Source organism: Castanea sativa, chromosome 1, assembly GCF_040712315.1.
Source record: "Castanea sativa cultivar Marrone di Chiusa Pesio chromosome 1, ASM4071231v1".
Classification (NCBI taxonomy): domain Eukaryota; kingdom Viridiplantae; phylum Streptophyta; class Magnoliopsida; order Fagales; family Fagaceae; genus Castanea; species Castanea sativa.
Window position 1 is genome coordinate 39,038,852 of NC_134013.1, and position 17,838 is coordinate 39,056,689.

The 17,838-nt window shown below is 37.0% G+C and overlaps 2 protein-coding genes across 2 annotated transcripts; both read right to left on the reverse strand.

Moving 5' to 3' along the window:
- Positions 1-45: 45 nt before the first annotated feature.
- LOC142626604 (uncharacterized) lies at positions 46-881 on the reverse strand. The gene is made up of 2 exons (XM_075800361.1): positions 741-881; positions 46-399 (listed from the first exon to the last, which is right to left on the reverse strand). The coding sequence occupies exons 1-2, from the start codon at positions 879-881 to the stop codon at positions 46-48; spliced, it is 495 nt and encodes a 164-aa protein (XP_075656476.1).
- A 1,765-nt stretch (positions 882-2,646) lies between these two features.
- Positions 2,647-3,222, reverse strand: LOC142626635 (uncharacterized). Its single transcript, XM_075800362.1, has one exon. The coding sequence runs from the start codon at positions 3,220-3,222 to the stop codon at positions 2,647-2,649; it is 576 nt and encodes a 191-aa protein (XP_075656477.1).
- Positions 3,223-17,838: the final 14,616 nt, after the last annotated feature.

The window sequence follows — 17,838 nt, forward strand, 5'->3', positions numbered from 1 at the left end:
GGCCTGAGGGTGGACGGGCGATGAATAGTGGTTCTTGATACCAAGCTACAAGCAAAAGTCTCTAAATGCGTCATTATCGAACTGCTTCTCATTTTCTAAAACCAGGATTCTAGGTATACCGTACCTGCAAATGATGTTCCTCCATACAAAGCTGCGGACACTCTTCTCCGTGATGGTAGCCAGGGCTTTAGCTTCTACCCATTTGGTGAAGTAGTATATACCGACTAGTAGGAATTTTAGCTGCCGGATTACTATAGGAAATGGTCCCATGATATCCAGTCCCCATTGAGCGAAAGGCCATGGGGTCGTCATTGGTATGAACTCCTTCATTGGTTGCCTAATGAGGTTGCCGAACCTTTGACACTTGTCATAAGTTTTGACATACACCTGGGCATCCTTCTACATGGTGGGCCAATAGTATCCAGCCCTAATCAGTTTGTGAACTAAGGATCACGATCCTAAGTGGTTGTCGCACACTCCTTCGTGGACCTCTCTCATGACATAGTTCTTAGGGGTAAGGCACCTCAAGTATGGGCGGGAGAAACCTTTTTTGTACAAGACATCTTTGATCAATACGAATCGTGTAGCGTAGACCCTCAACTTCCTTGCAGCTTCCTTATCGTCAGGCAACACGCCGTCCTTTAGGTAGGAGGTGATTGGTGTCATCCAATTATTCTCGATACCTATCTCCTGCACACTATGGTGCTTATTATTGGTGAGTCCTGAACAAAGAAAAGTACCTGACTAGGAAAAGACATATGCTCTGCTGATGCCGCCTTAGCAAGACGATCGGCTCGCTCATTCTCCTCCCTTGGGATTTGAACGAATTTGGCATTGAGGTTGTGCATTCGATTCTTCACTTGTTTGAGGTACTCCTTCATCCGTTCTACTCTGCACTCATAACCGCCGTTAATCTAACTAGTGACCATTTGGGAATCACAATACATAGTTGCGTTCATGGCCCCAACGGCTTATGCAAGATCCAGTCCTGTTATCAAAGCTTCGTACTCGGCCTCATTGTTTGTTATGGGAAAGTCAAGTCGGACCATGCACTCAACCTCGTCTCGTTCCGAGCTGCGGCGTACTACACCAGCTCCTCCTACCTATTTATTTGATGACCCGTCCATGTGGATCATCCACAAGGGGTTCCCTTCTGCCCCCTGCTCGTCCATGTGGGTGAATCCTGCAATGAAGTCGGCAATAACTTGTCCTTTTATGGCTGTACCGGGCGATACTATATGTCAAACTCTTTCAACTTGATCACCCATATCGCCATGGATCTAGCCACCTCTGAACTGCTCATTACTCTTCGCAAGGGTTTTTTTGTCAAGACAACTACAGTGTGGGCTTGGAAGTGTGGTTTGAGCTTACGTGTTACAGTTACCGACTCGAAGGCGGGCTTCTCCATAGGTAGGTACCTCTCTTCTACACCTTGGAGCACTTGGCTTGTGGAGTATACTGGTTTCTGGACCCCATCTTCTTCCTTGACTAAGGCCGTATTGACAGCGTCTGAAGAGATGGCTAAGTAGAGGAACAAATCCTCTCCTAGTTTGGATGGGCTTAGCAAAGGTGGAGAAGAGAGGTATGCCTTCAAATCCTCGAATGCGCGTTGACACTCAGTCGTCCACTCAAAGGGCTTTTTCAAGGTGCTGAAGAAGGGAAGGCACTTATTCGTTGCTTTTGAAACGAATCTGTTCAATGCAGTAATCTTACCGTTCAAACTCTGTACCTCCTTGATGGTCTTTGGTGGAGCCAGCTCCATGATGGCTCGTATCTTGTCCGGATTTGCTTCTATCCCTCTTTGGGACACCATGAACCCTAAGAGCTTCCCTGAAGCCATTCCAAAGGCACACTTACTCAAATTCAGCTTCATGTTATAGTGCCTAAGGGCTTCGAAAGTCTCCTTGAGGTCCTTTAGGTGGTCATCCTCCCGTACACTTTTTTTCACATGTCGTCCACGTATACTTGGACGTTCCTCCCAATCTGGTGCGCAAACATCTTGTTCATAAGCCTTTGATATGTTACACCTGTGTTCTTGAGGCCGAATGGCATTACCTTATAGCAGAATAGACCCTGGCTTATGACGAAAGAAGTCTTATCCTGGTTAGCTTTGTCCAGCTTGATCTGGTTGTATCCAGAAAATGCATCCATGAAACTCAGCAGTTGGTGTCTCGCTGTTAAATCCACCAAGATGTCAATCTGGGGAAGTGGGTAGTTGTCCTTGGGGCATGCCCTGTTCAAATCCGTGAAATCCATGCACATTCTCCACCTTCCATTGGCTTTTTTTACCATCACTACGTTGGCCAGCCAGTCGGGGTAGTATACTTCTCGTATAAATTTTGCCTCTTGTAACTTGGGAACCTCATCCGCTATGGCCCAGTCCCGTTCATGAGCAAACACCCGCTTCTTCTGGCGGATAGGAGAAAAAGAGGGTGATACGTTTAGCTTGTGGACTATGACCGAAGGGTCGATCCCAGGCATGTCTTCATGGCTCTAAGCAAAGACGTCTTGGTTTTCCCTTAAAAATGATACTAGGGCCTGACGGACTGGAGGGCTAGCAAGAGTACCTATTTTGGTCACCCATTTGGGTTTAGAGTCGTCAAGGAGCACCTCTTCCAACCTTTCTTCTAGTTCTACCATCGTTCGCTATTCCTCAATGCACGTTGTTGAGAAATGGTTGTCCATTTCCAGCATGGCGATGTAACATTTACGCGCCACTACTTGATCTCCCCGCACTTCTCCTACTCTGTACTTGGTGGAGAACTTCATCATTAGGTGGTAAGTGGATGTTACGGCCTTCCATAAATTAAGAGTTGGGCAGCCCAAAATGGCATTGTACGCGGATGAATAGTCCACAACTAGGAACGCAACGTCCCTTGTGATCTGTTGAGGGTAATCGCCGATAGTTACAAATAATGTGACTGTGCCAAGTGGGTACACTCTCGTTCCTCCAAATCCAACAAAAGGTACATTAGTTGGGATCAATTGTTCTCTCCCAATCCTCATCTGCTGGAATGCCGAGTAGTATAGTGTGCCGACAAAGCTCCCATTGTCTACCAAGACCCTGTGAGTGTTGTAGTCCCCAATCTGTATGCTCACAACGAGCGCGTCATTGTGCGAATGATGAAGGTGACGAGCGTCTTCCTCTAAGAACCCGATTACAGGGTTATCGATGCGCACTATCTTCAGGACCAATCCTGTCAGCTGAATGTTTTCAACCATCCGGAGGTAGGTCTTGCGTGCCTTCCTAGTCAAATAGGAAATCGCGATGCCCCCTACAATCGTCCTTATGTCCCCTATGGGCGGTCTAGGGATCTTATTTTCCCTTCGAGGTCCTTACTCTTGTGGCTGGTCCATCTTCTCTTTGCTTTCGAACCTCTGCAATTTTCCTTGTCTGATTAGGGCTTCTATCTGTTACTTCAAATCGTAGCATTTGGACGTATCGTGGTCATGGTCTCAATGGAAACGGCAGTACTTGTCTTAGGATCCCTTGTTAAAGTCACCTTTCAACTTGCCAAGAAACGTCAAAGATCCTTCATCTTTGATCTGCATGAGCACCTAATAGATGGGGACATTTAGTTGGGTGAAGTTTGTGAATCTTCCCATGAGGGGCTTAGAGCATCTATCCTCTTGCCTGTCTCCCATTCTTGTGGCCTTCTGTCCCCTTTCTTATCGTGTTTCTTTTGGTCTCTCCCTCTTCTTGGGCTTCTCCTCCCACGCAAGTAGTGCGTCTTCCGCATTCATGTATTTGGTAGCCTTGTAAGGTACATCCGACATGGTCTTCAAGTCGTTCTTGTAAAAGGAAAACAAAAACTTCCCTTTCCATAACCCATTGGTGAATGCGGCCATGAGTATCTTGTCATCAGCTTCATCAATCGAGAGGGCTTCTTTGTTGAAGCGAGTGATGTAAGACCTTAGCGTATCATTCTCCCGTTGCTTGATGTTCATCAGGCATGTGGTCGACTTCTTAAAGGTGCTTATGGAGTTCAGGTCAACCTGCTAAACCAAAATTTTGTAGGTCCCCTCAATGTAGTGAGAAAAGCCCTGCACATGATCTCGCTTGCTGTGCCTTGCAGGTGCATTAGGGTCTTGAAGGTTTCCAAGTGGTCCAAAGGATCCCTTGATCTGTCGTAGGCTTTTAATTGCGGCATACGGAACTTCGGCTAGAAAGGGAATGAAGTAACAGGTGCAGTGAAGGGTGAATCCGTCTGGTGCACAAGTTCGTCGAGATCGCTTGATACCCGTCCCTTGAGGGCATTCATCATCAGGTCCATTTGCTCCCTCATCATCTGCATGTCTACAGCTAGGTTCGGGGGGCGATATCTGTGGCTGTTGGCCTATTCACGGTGTTACTTCCTTCTAGCCCTTCCCTATTCCACCTATCGTGAGTGTACAGAAGGTTGTTGACCTCATGTTCCTCTTCTTGATTTCGGGGTTCATCGTCCTTTTGGTGTAGCTGCTCTTCTAAGTCATGGTTCTGCTTGGTGAGGCGTTCAACGACCGCAACAAGAGTTTGGACCTATCTCTCAAAGGTCGCGGTACGGGGTTCGTCTCCTTGGTTGTTGGTGGTGGTGGTTGCCATCGAGCGAGTAAACACTATGCAACTTTTTGTCTGGGAATCAGTAGTATGGCCTTTCTAGAGTTTCCCACAAATGGCGCCCACTGATGATGCCGAAAATCGTCAATAAGCTGCACAGTCCTCACATGTCCAGAACAATACTTGCATAACACTGAAAAAGAAGACCTCAAAAGAGTACTAGTGTGGTACCGGCCAAATACCCTCCAAAGGTTAAGTCAGAAAACTGTCACAACTCTAGAGTGTCAGAACTAGGGTGAATTATGCGTACCTTGGTTTATGAGAGTTTTGGGTTTTTATAGTAGTGGGGGGAACCAACCTTGGTTCCTTAGCAAAGAAGCATATTTCCTTGTAGAGAATATCCTCATAAATGCGCATATTTTAAGAGACTTTTTCCATATAGAGGTTCTGTTGACTAGAGTTAATCGTGGAACACAAGCTATTTCCATTTGAGGTTCCTTAAGGACCAAATAAACAATGTAGGTGCCACGTGGCTTTTGCCATCGTCCACCTTAGCACCCGTCCACACCATTATCCATCCACTGTAGTTGATCCATTCTCCACAGACCATCCGTCCACCTGCGATACGTGTCGTCATGTCGCTTCATCTTTCCGTTCGTCAACCTAGTGTAGTTGCCCATGGTAGGTCTTGTAAAATCTGGCCGTCCACTTTAATTTCTTCCTCTTCACTAGGAATAACTTTCAAGTCTCAATCTCATACTTTCAAAAGTTTGCACAGGTATCCTGTTTCTAGAGTTTTACAATTTGAAAGATATTCATCTTCCTTGTATCTAAAATTCTTTATACTAAAGAAACACGTACGTGTAATACTGTAATCACTTCGACGGCTTTGCTAACTCTATGTAAATTCCACATAGAGCCACCTTGAACATGATCACAACTTCTGCAACTGTCCCAAAGGCAATTATGCTGCCCATATACTTGTCTTCCTATAACGTCTTAAAAGTGCTTCTTTTTCTTTCTTTTTTTCTTTTTTTTAGGGTAAATAAGGAGAGGTGGAGTTTGAATCACATGACTAAAAAATTATAAAAATAAAAAATATATATATTATTACCACTACGTAGTGGGAGAGGGGGGAGGTTGATAAGTTTAACTCTGTTGTGACTCAAACTGCTATTGTGCACCGTGCACTGTGTTGTCCAAGCTTGTCTGATTTGGAAGTTAGTTAAGATAATTACTGATGTGGCAATGGTAATTAGTTATAGTTGATGTAGCAATAGTAATTAGTTAGATCTAGTTGTTTATAACGGATTGTACATCATATTAAGGGGGACTAGCTATTGCTATGAGATGATGAGATCACTTGTAAAGAATTATCTTGTAAAAATACTATGCAAATACTCTCTTTGATCTTTACTCTCTTAATATCTCCCTCTCTTTCCCTAAACAATAGATCAAGAGATATCGAGATATATGTTAAAAATATGCACTTTTCTTGAATTGTTTTTTAGCAGACTTTGTGTGTTTAACTTTATCTTCATTTACTACTTTAAGACATGTCAAAACTCAACAAAAGACACATAATTTGGTAATATAAAAATTTTAGTCTTTTGTCTCAGATTTGTAGTAAGATTTTCTAAGTCAAATTTCACATAATTTTACTTGAAATAATTTTATCTAATAGAGTTTCTTGGACAGGTCACTATAATATTATTTGTTAATCTGTAATTTATGCAAAAGTAATAATTTAACCAATCTCAACACCTTTTAAAAATATAAATTATAATAATAAAATCATATTAAATAATAAATAATAAAATCCTAAGATAATCCAATTCAATTCATTAAAATAAATTATAATTGCATTTTAATTAAATACATAATAATAAGAAAATAAAAAATCACTACTGTTTATTATAAATAATCAAATCAATAGTTGTCATAAACATGTAATTTTTCACAGTTAAACAATTAAGTTTATACAAATATTAAAATTTTATGGTTTAAATAATTTTTTAAACAATCATTTCTGATTTTTTTTTTTAATTTTTTTTTTTTGGTAACAAATAATAGGGAAAGTTGCATTTTGCTTTTGAGAACCCATTAGAATTTTTTTTTAAATGGTTTTATGGAATTAAATAACATTATTTGATCTCCTTTTTATGAGGATAACTAACTTTTAAATCCATTCTCTCCACCTGTTTTAACAATTGAATTTTTTTTTTTTTTTTTTTTAAACTATGACACAAGGACAAAATTTGGCTCTAAACTATTAGGTGGCACCTTACGAAGCCGGAAAGTGTTGTCATGAGCAATGTATTTGATGAACTTTACTAAACCTTAAAAGCTTAACCACATTTAAGCTATTCTCTCTCTCTCTCTCTCTCTCCCTCCTCTAATCCCTTTCTCTCTCCTCTACCAGGCTCTGTTTCTTTCTCTCACTTCATTGTTTACCCCAATACCATCCCTGTGTGAGAGACCATGACCTTGGCCCTCCTTCCAGTTTAATTTGGAATTTTGGACCAAACCTATGCGAATGGGTGAGATCATGTTAATACCTCTCAAGGTGGTGATTATAATAATTGTATTCCCCCCCCCCCCCTTAAATTGAGAGTTTTACATAGAGTTTCCACTTATTGCATAAAGTAAGAAAACCATATGATAAAATGTATTTTATTGAATAACTATATTTTATATCAAAATGAAAAATAACATTTCAAGGCCTTGATCCTAGATATAATTTAAGAAGTAGATGGATTTGGTCCTAGTTACATTCTATAAAATGTAAAACTACATGGATAGAACTCTAGTTTATGAACCCTTATTGACCAAAGTTCGGAGCTTAAGTTATAAGGTGGGAAGGTGTTACCACATTGCTTAGTAAAAATAATCTTCTAAACTATGATGTCCAATTGACATATCACATCACACATTATGACATCACTAACAACTAAACCATGTCATTCAATATAGAGTATGGTTCAAAACAAGAAATTGAATTTTGTGATCATGAATTGAAAAGAAAGCATATGAAAATGACATGATTGTATCCAATGATTAAAAATAATAAATTTATCATGGCTAATGAAATTAAAAGAGAAACATGTTTTTGGGTGGGATTCAAAGGATTATGAATCTAGCAAGTGAACTTGGCACCAAAAGAAAATCTTAGAGGAATATATTATAGCATGCATGGGAACTTAAGAATATGGTAAGAACAAACATGGTTTTGCATAAAATTAATAACAACTTAAGATCTAACATGTTATCACTTCATGAGCTAGTGAAGCAACATGCACGCATGATCACATTTCAATCCTAACTATCATAACAACATCATAGAAAAACATGTTTACTCAAGCATGATAACAACAAAATAAAAGGTAAAAACATATCAATTCAAACACAATAACAACACTAAATTACACCTGCATAAAATATAAACAAAAAAAAAGGGAAAGATTTCACTAGAGTTCTAGAGAGAAAGCAATAAAAGACTTGATCATAAACCGAATCTAGGAAGACAAGTTGCAAATGACTGTACTTAGTTGCTTCCTCTAGAGCTCTATGGGAATGGGGTGCCTTGAATGGTGAAACCCATTCTCTATTTATAGAAAGGGTGAAGCCTCTGCAGATGAGATGGCTCAAAGCTAGGGAAGATTTGAATTTGAAAGGGTGCTAAATTTAGGAGGGAAATTTGAGAAATGGTACCTATGGCACGCCAACTTGCTATTTTTAATTTGAATCTCCAACAGTTATTTTTGTTGTAAATTAGCTATTGCACGTGGAACTTTTTGAATTATTGCTAATTTCTAGCCAGAATAACCTTATTTTAATATTACTAAGTCCCAATTATTGTCTAATTATCCATTTAAGAAATGATATTTTCAACAATTATCTAGAAACTATTTATATTTAATATTCTAAGTTATCCAATGTGTGCACCTTCATAATTATTTTAAATCCAATCCAATAAACTTCTGACACATCATTAATTTAAATTAATTCTTTATGGACCAATCAAAATTAACTATTCATAATCACACATAATTAGACTCAATCATGTAGGTGCATCTTGGCAATTAAAATTTGATTTTGTCATATCTTTCAATCAGATTTTCTGATCAAAATTCATGACATAAGCCCAATGGTCAAAATTACTCTCAGGACGTGAAATTACAATTTTGCCCTTAGATGAGGTGAAATGAAGATTGTGAAACGGAATGTTTATACCCTACCTCCACTTGTCCCAACCTTACACCCCCTCTTCATCACTCCACCCACCTTTCTACTTCACTAGTCCCACCCCTCCTCCTTATCTCTGCCGCTTTACCCTCTACATGTTTTCAAACATGATGAATTTGAAAACATAAAATATGTAGAAAATTGTAGGAGAAGTTCTCATCATTGAATTCCTCACACACCTTATATTTAACAACAACAACAGTGTGGGGTCCCTCACCTTCTGCCATACCTTCCTAAGTAGTTCATCCTTCATGGAGTTGGAAATCCACTCAACCTCAAACTCCTTCTCCTTGCTTTTCAGCTCCCTCTTCAAATATTCCACTTTGTTCAAGGCCTTCAATTAGTCAAAAGTAAGCCCAAAGCTTTTACCCAGACCATTTTGTTGCCCTCTTCCACTTGGACAAGCTTCATCTCGACCATCTCCAATTGATACTTACAGTCTAAGCAACGAATTCTCACAATCATTGTCTTGATAGGAACTATTGTAGACACCCCATTTTGTAACTCCCATTTGACCTAAACTCACATCGCATTGCATGGGATCACCATTACATGTCTCCAAGGCAAAATTGTAATTTTGGTTGTTTGTTCTCAAAATACTTTTCAAAAAACAAATCTTAAGGTCATAACAATCAAAATGAAAGTTCATAAGTAATAATTGGACCACCGGATTAAAAGATAAGAAACAAGTTTTAACTGTAGATTTCACTTGCACGCAGCAAATCTAATCCAAGTTAAAGCATTTATTAATTCCTTGTAAAATAAAAATTGATTAATTAATTAATTAATTAAAAATATTTGGAATTAATTTGCTAAACTTAAGGACCAAGAAAATTAGAAAAGGAAGTCAAACTTCATAAGAAATCAGGTATAAATTGAAAATGGAAACAAATGAAACAAAACAGGAAAGATCCAAGAAGATCTAGGACCAAGTGTCGATTGACACTTGGGTCAGAACTCCAGATTTTCTTCCTTTTCCAATTCTGCTTGCTATTCACACAAGTTGGCCATGAATCCTACCTTTTTTGCTCAGAAAACCTAATTCTTCTAAGTTCCACATTGCCTAGAGACTTAACCCTAACTCCCCCACTCTTAGTATAAATACCCCAGTTCACCTCTAGTTCAAAGCATTGAAAAAACACCCTAAAATCCCTTGGAAAACATTGAAACACCCTAAAGTTTCGGAATTCTCTCTCTCCCTTGAGGTGTTGCCTTGCTTGAAGTGCTTGGAGTTTTGTACTAGTAGGTAAGATTTCTAAACCTTTTTTTTTTTTTCTTTTTATGCCTTAGTTTTTATATTTAAAATTGATTGGTTTCTAGGTTTTCTACATGTTCTTGTTTGTTAGCTTATTAGATCTAGGATTCATAGCCTTGAATGAATTAGGGTTTGTCAATTTCAATAGCAAGTTTGCATGCTTTTAGAATTAGGTTTGTCAATTTCTATAACACATTCATATGCTCTTAGAATTAGGGTTTTCAAATAGAAATATTATGTTCATATATTCATAGATTAGGGTTTGTCACATCACATACATATTCACTGGGACTTTCAATATCAATTATTTGCATGCCTAGAATAGGTTCTAACCATGCTTATCAATGCTTATTTCAATTTCTGTAATCACATGTTTTAGATGATATAAACTGTTTGAATGATGTGATATGATCATTGGGCACCAAAGTCTAGAAGATTGGTTTCACCAAGAAGGTTGGGTACCTAAAATCTTCCCAATCATGTAACTTAACCTCCGAACTTAGATCAAGTGTTAGTAGATTAGAATTATCTTTGTAATCTTCTCTTTTTAGATTGTAACTAGGTATCAAAGCGCTGCATTTTTTAAAAATTGTATCTAGGACCAAAGCAATGTAATTTTTAGTTATTTTCAAGAAATGTACAATTTTCAATTTTCATCAATAAAAGTGATGTATCTTTTCAATTTAATTTAATTTATTATTTACTCTATTAAAATAAGCATTGAATACATTGTAAAACCATTGACCAAGGAGGGAGAATAACAATAGTAGGATCCTCTCCACTATCTCTTGAAAGGCAAAAACACAATTCCACCCCATTCGCATAGGACAAGTGCCAAAACCTACAACTTTTAGATTTGGACCCGGGGGCACGGTCTTTCACAACTATATATAAAATGGTCACAAAGAAAATCTAAGTTCAAGTAATTACAAATAAGAGAAGACCTTCATAGTTTAGTGGATTTTTAATCTCATCATGTCTAAGGCAAAAGAATATGGATAAAATCTACATCGAAATTGTCCCTTTATAAGCCCTCCCAGTTCAAGCCCACAATAAAAAAGAAGTTACTTTTCCAAAAAAAGGGAAAGACATGTTTCTTGTGCCTCAATCATTTGATGACACATGTCAAAGAAATTATATAGCTATCCCTTTTCAGTTAATGTGACCTCTCAAGAACCAAGATGAAATGAAATTACATTTGTACCCCTGACCTTTCACATTTTGACAATCTTCACTATCAAGTAAACAATAATCTCTGAATTGGACACAACTTATAAGTGTCAAATCTATTGATTATCCCAATAACTTCCTCCCACAGGATCTAGCTAAGGGTGTGCACAATTCGATTGGCTCTTTTTTTTCTAAATTTATCACCGAACTGATAGAGATCAATTTTCTGACCTATAGTGGTGCGGTTTTTTGCGATCGATTTAATCGGTTTGAAAAAAAATGTTTTTTTATTATTATTTTAACCTAAAAATGGGCTTTCAAGCCCAATGTATACAATCTATTCAAGACATGAATACACTTAAACATGTCCATTTATCACATGAACATGAACATAACTGGACAAAAACACTCCACCCAAGCCTGGAAAACCTGTCTATTTATCACATGAACAAACAAATTAACCTATCCATTTATCACATGAATATCAAAACCTGTCCATCTATACTTAAACCTATTCACATATGAACATATATAGATAAAAACTTTTTGAAGTATTCATTCATAAAACATTTAAACCCTTTTCATAGATAGTAAATTGTCTCAACAAGAGTTCATTTTCCAAAACACCATCATGGACCATATAATATCATTAGTCTCACTATGTGTGTCAGTGTCAATAATAATAAGTGTCAATATATCCACTTAAGAACGTATTACATAACCATTTGTTGTTGTCAACAAATGCCAAAATAAAGATATACAAATTAAATAAGCATTTAGGCAAAAGAATTTTAATTGCTTGTATCTCCAATATCATCCTATCCCTAACTAACTAGTAACTACCATTAGTGAAAAGCCCACTACCAATAATATGTACAAATATAATTAGCATATAGGAAAAAGAATGCTAATTCCAGTATGTCCATTTGTCCAGTAAGTCTGTGCACTATGAATCATTCTAAAACTCCTACAAAATACTAAACAAAAACAAAACAAACACGTCTTAATAACAATAAAACATTTATAATTTATAAACAATAAAATATTTATAATTAACACAAATGAAGGATAATAGTAAGTATACTTACATAATACTAACTACTAACTAACTCCAAGCAAAGAACAGCATATCAATCATCATAATCCAACACAACGGTGCTTGGATCCTCCTCCAAAGGCGTTGGGCAAACTAATACAATTTCTACAATTTCATTCAAAACAAAATGATACTTAAGCTTTGAGCAAATAAATAAACAATTGATGCATACAATAAATAAAATGAACATTTTTTTTATCGATGTCAATCTCAAAACCCTTCATATCCTCCACATTATACACTTCTAAAGCTTTATTGATCTTTTTTTCTTCGCATCCTTCAACCAATTCTAAGTACAAATAAGGGTTTCAACTATATTAGGAGATAGTGAACTACAGAACATATCCAAAACACGCCTCCCCATACTAAAAGCAGACTCGGATGCAACTGTAGAAATAAGAATAGCTAACACATCACAAGCAATTTGGAAAATGACTCAATATCTAAAAGAATTCATTTTCCACCACATCAAAATGTCAAAACCTTCCACATCAAGATCCTTAGAAAATTCCAACAAATACATATTCAACTCAGATTTGTATTCCTCACCATCTTCATCCGCTAAGTGTTGCTTAAACCTGGCATTATAGCTTTTAAAGTAATCAAAAATATTACCAACACTTCGCCCGGAGTCCCTAGACAATGAAGCACTACTACCACTACCACTAGAACTCAAGGCCCCATTTTGATCCACTCTCTTCATATACAACCTCTTCAACACATTCCAAACCCTAGAGCTCATCGCATCCTCCTTGTCCTTTCCATACCATTCTTTGAACTAAACCTTGACATACTTCAATTTATACCTTAGGTCAAGAACAACAACAACAAAAGCACCAAATTGATGTTATCTATACTTTCCCAATACTTATCATATACTCTCTTTTTTTTCATCTCTCCCTCCATACTCCTCAAAAGAGGATCCCCATCAACACTACACAATTACTGCAATTGATCTTAAATGCTAATTATCTCATGAAAATATGTATTGGAAGGACAAACAAGGACCCAAAAAATCTAAGTGTAGCCTCATAAAATATACCAAGAAATTTCAAAAAGGTTTTGACATTTTTCCATTCAAGATAGTTAAGAGGACCAATGGGCTTTTTCCCATTTCCATCCACTTCATAAAAATAAAGTTTGTAATGCCCATCCTCCTCTTCCAACCTATTAAATGCTCTCACAAATTTTAAAGCACAATCTAACATAAGATAAGTCGAATTCCAAATTGTTAACGCATCAAGAGACAACGAACATTTTGTTTTAATTTTCTCATTCTCAACACATTCTTGAAACTTCTCAAACCTTGAAGGAAAGGCTCTCAAATATTGCACCACATTCCGAACCTTGGCAATTGATTTATGAATAGACTTCAACCCATTTTGCAATTTGCACTATCAAATTTGAGATATGCACACAACAACACATATGCATGAACTCACCACCCAATATACTACTATCTCTTTCTTTTGTTTTCTTCTTCACATAATCAATAGCCACATCATTAGAACTAGCATTTTCTGCAGTAATTGTAAACTACCGGTATTTACCCCACTTTAACAAACATGACTCAATCACCCTACCTATGGTATCCCCTTTATGATTAGCTATAGGAAAAAAGTTCAATATTTTCTTTTGGTAAGTTCAATCAATATTAATGAAGTGTGCGGTGACTACCATGTAGTTTAAGTTTTATATGGAGGTCCAAGTATCCGTTGTCACACAAACCTATAGCCCAACAAAAGCCACCTCACTAGAATAAATTTTCATACAAGCCCTTGCAACAGCAGTGTAATGGGGAATAGGAAACGTAGGCTCAATTATTTTCATAAATTCTTGAAAGTCTTGATGCTCCACAAATTTAAAAGATAATTCATCAATAATGATCATCCTTGCCAACGTCAACCTTATCCTCTCTTCACTATAGTTTGCAACCACTAACACATTTGGACCACTTTCCCCTTCCCTCTTAGCTTGGAAAGACAAAGTTTTTTGCCTATTATCATGGGGAAAAATCCACTTCTTACACACCTCCATGTGGTGCCCGAAGTACCATTTGTCCTACCATGGCAATTATATTGATCTTTACAATAATTGCATTTAGACTTTGGCTTCTTGGGATCACCACCGGCCAACTTAATGAAGTGCTACAATACTATAGATAGGTCTCTACCACCTTGTTTAGGTGGCAGTAGGAGAAGTGATACACCAAGTCCAATAGGTGCTACAAGTTCAAGTAGGTTAAGAGGAGGGGGGTCGCCAGGTGCACCAAATCCACGTGGAGCATCAACATCCATCTAATAAATAAAAAATTCAACCAACAAAAAAACAAAGATTCCACAAAAATGTCAAATAAAATTTTTTCTATTAAATACAATGTCAAATAGCCCACTCACCAAATCAACAAAAACCCAGTTTAAATAACACTCAAATGCAAATATATAATATACCCATCAACAACCGCATACTAATAAAAGCCCCCAATAACTCAATCTATAATTACATTTTCCATTTATCAACTACCATCACCAACTGCAATATGTAAGTATGTAACATCTCATATACAATAATTAAATAAAATAATTTTTTTTTTTAAAAATCAATAGTAGAGTAAATCAGTAAAAGAAACATTGATATAAAAAATCATATTGATTTCCTTGTAAAATTTTCCAATACATATGAAGAGAATAACATAAAAATTTTGAATAGTCAGTGGTTAGAAATTACCTCAGAGAAGGATTGGAGAAGAGTGAGAACTCTCTCAATCTCAGTCGTCTTAAAAAATCAAAATGCAGGAAAAAAATTAGTACTTTTTAGAGAGAGTGTGTGTGATTAGTGTTCAGTGATTACCTCTCGGTGAAAGGGTTGAAGAAGAGTGAGAACTCTCTTGGCTCAATCCACCTAAAAAATAAAAATGTTGAAAAAAAAAGTTAGAAGACTACTACTACTCTACTAGTACTACACAATGCTTGATAAAAGCACACTACCAACAGTACTAAAGGAATTCCACTTCTTTAATTTGTATTTTGTACACATATATGTTTTCCAACACCTTTTCAATTTGCTATAATTAAAAAAAAATTAAAATCACTATTTGGAGAGAGGGAAAGAAAGAGAGAATTGGGTGTTACCGGCGGCAACTGTGGACTTGTGGTGATTGGTGAGGTAAAGAGCCAGCGGCACCGGCGAGCCGAGAGAGATTGAGGTCTGAGAGTGAGACTCTAAGTGCTTGAGGCTAAGAGAGTTAGAGTGTTTGGAGAGAAAAGAAAGTATTTATACCCCACAAACCCTAGCTCAAAACGACATCGTTTTGTGTGTGTGTGTGTGTGTGTGTGTGTGTTTTTTTTTAACCTCAAAATGAAACGATGCGTTAAAAACCCAGTTTTTTCAGAGCTCATTGGTTTGGTTCGACTACACATCGATTCAAGGCTGCAAATTCTGGTGTCATCATCGCACCAACAAAGGAGTCCAAATCTTGGTAATATTGAGAAACAAACACACACACATCTAAAAGAGTCCAAATTTTTTGTTCCACTATTCCTGCTCCACTATATACTTCACAAATAAAAACAAGCCACATGTCTATTTATTTTATTAAATACTAAATAATTTTTCCTTACCTATGTTACAATCATCTTTTCTTCCTTCTTTTTTTCGTCTTATTCTTTCTTTTTACTCTCTCTCTCTCTCGACCATATTAGTGAAAAAATGCCAAATTTTATTTTGTTTGACATCACTATAAATTAAAATGCATGTTTTTGTCAAATCTATCTATTGGTCTTGTAAGTACACAATTGCACCTGGACCCAAAGAAGATTATGGGCTCAGGCCCAATGAGCCTTAAACAATGAAAATTTGTAGAGCGTGGGTTAGAAATCTAGATTTAAGATACTGAGGACTTGATAACAGGCTTTTATGTACAAACACTTGTAAATAATGAACGATAATCGCAAATGGGTCTCCTCGGACTTGAGCCGATGACTCTTTCTTTACTATTTCTCTTTCTTCCTTAAAGATTACAATTCTTAATTTCTTTCTTAATTACCGGCCCCCTCTCTCTATGGCCTTCACCCCCCTTAAATACTTCCTTCCCCCTTGCTTTTTGGACAGTGACTAGAAGTCTCAGCCCTACTGTTCAGGGGTCACTTCCCCATTAATGCGGCCAGGGAGGTAGGTGCAGAGTCTTTAATGCGGAGGTGGCAGCCTTTGCTCTTGATATTTTCTTTAACACTGGTGCATCTAGAAAGTTCAGGGTCTCCCCCTTTTAACCAACAGTCTTTCCAGAATTCTGCCTTGACCTTTGTAGTGAATCTCCGAGTTCTCTTGGAACGGTCCGAGGAGGAACTCATCCTCGGCTGTATCCTCGGACCCTCGGCATATGGGCCGATTCCCCGTACTTAGCAAACTCCTAGCTTATGAACAGATCGTCCCTCCTTGCTAGAGCCCAAAGGCTCATATGCCCATTTGGGTCCTTTTATTCCCCACAGGTCTTTTAAGTTAGCAAATAATCCTACTTTTTTTTTTTTTCCGTTTAAATCAAGACTCTTATAATTGATCCATCAATTTTTTTAGCGGGTACAAATAGGGAAAAAAAATTAGTCTCATCAATTTTTCATAGATTCCTTAGACAAATTTCACTAGGTTCATTTGTCTACTGTCATTAGATATCCATGTTTTTTTTTGTTTTTTTTATTTATTTTTTTTATAGACTAATTGTGAGAGAGGGGGAGATAGTATTCGAACCATAGACATGAAACATCACAAAAAAGTATTATTATTGGGCTATCAATTGAACTCCTATTATAGACATGATTCCACCATTAGTTTTGTAGGAATAATATACATACATTTTAATAACTATGCTACAATGCCGATAATTTAATAGTTAGGAAAGAGGAAATTTAAATCCTAAATATATCTGTTGAAAATATTAAGAGTTTTCAGTTAAGCTCCAAAGCTTTTGAAACCTACGACATATTTATAAGGAATATTCTTGTTTTCCACCACTTGATGTACATATAATGTTTACACTTTCACATAGTATGTCCACATTTTTCAAGAATGTCCATATTTATCTGATGATGACAATTATGTGTATGGATAGTATATATTTAGAAAACGTGAGAAAATCAAAATCCTATTTATAAACATACTCAGAAACATACTCCAAAAATCAAATTATGCGTATTCTTTCCTCTCATATGAATGGTGGGTTACACTAATTAAATTCATAATAAAATCTGTCATACACGTGAGAGGATGAAATAGATATTTATGATACTCTAAAAATATCTAATAATTTTACCTAATTTGACTAGTCGCTGCAAGAAAAACGAGAGTACGTACTACGTATACGTACTTGGCAATATATTGGCACTACAAGAGGAAAACTTTCAAGAGATAATTACAGGCATGGCTGTCGCGTAATTGCTGGTACTTTTCAACCTGTTGTACCACCAACCCTCTTTTTATATATATATATATATATATAGGACTATACCCCTATTTATAATCATGGGAAAGCAGTGTATGATC

Excerpts from the sequence above, each read along its gene's own strand:
- LOC142626635 (XM_075800362.1), bottom strand. The coding sequence starts at position 3,222 with ATGGTTGAAAACATTCAGCTGACAGGATTGGTCCTGAAGATAGTGCGC.
- LOC142626604 (XM_075800361.1), bottom strand. The coding sequence starts at position 881 with ATGAAGGAGTACCTCAAACAAGTGAAGAATCGAATGCACAACCTCAAT. Across the intron at positions 400-740 it reads ATATGTCTTTTCCTAGTCAG|AAGGATGCCCAGGTGTATGT; the intron begins GTACTTTTCTTT and ends CCCACCATGTAG.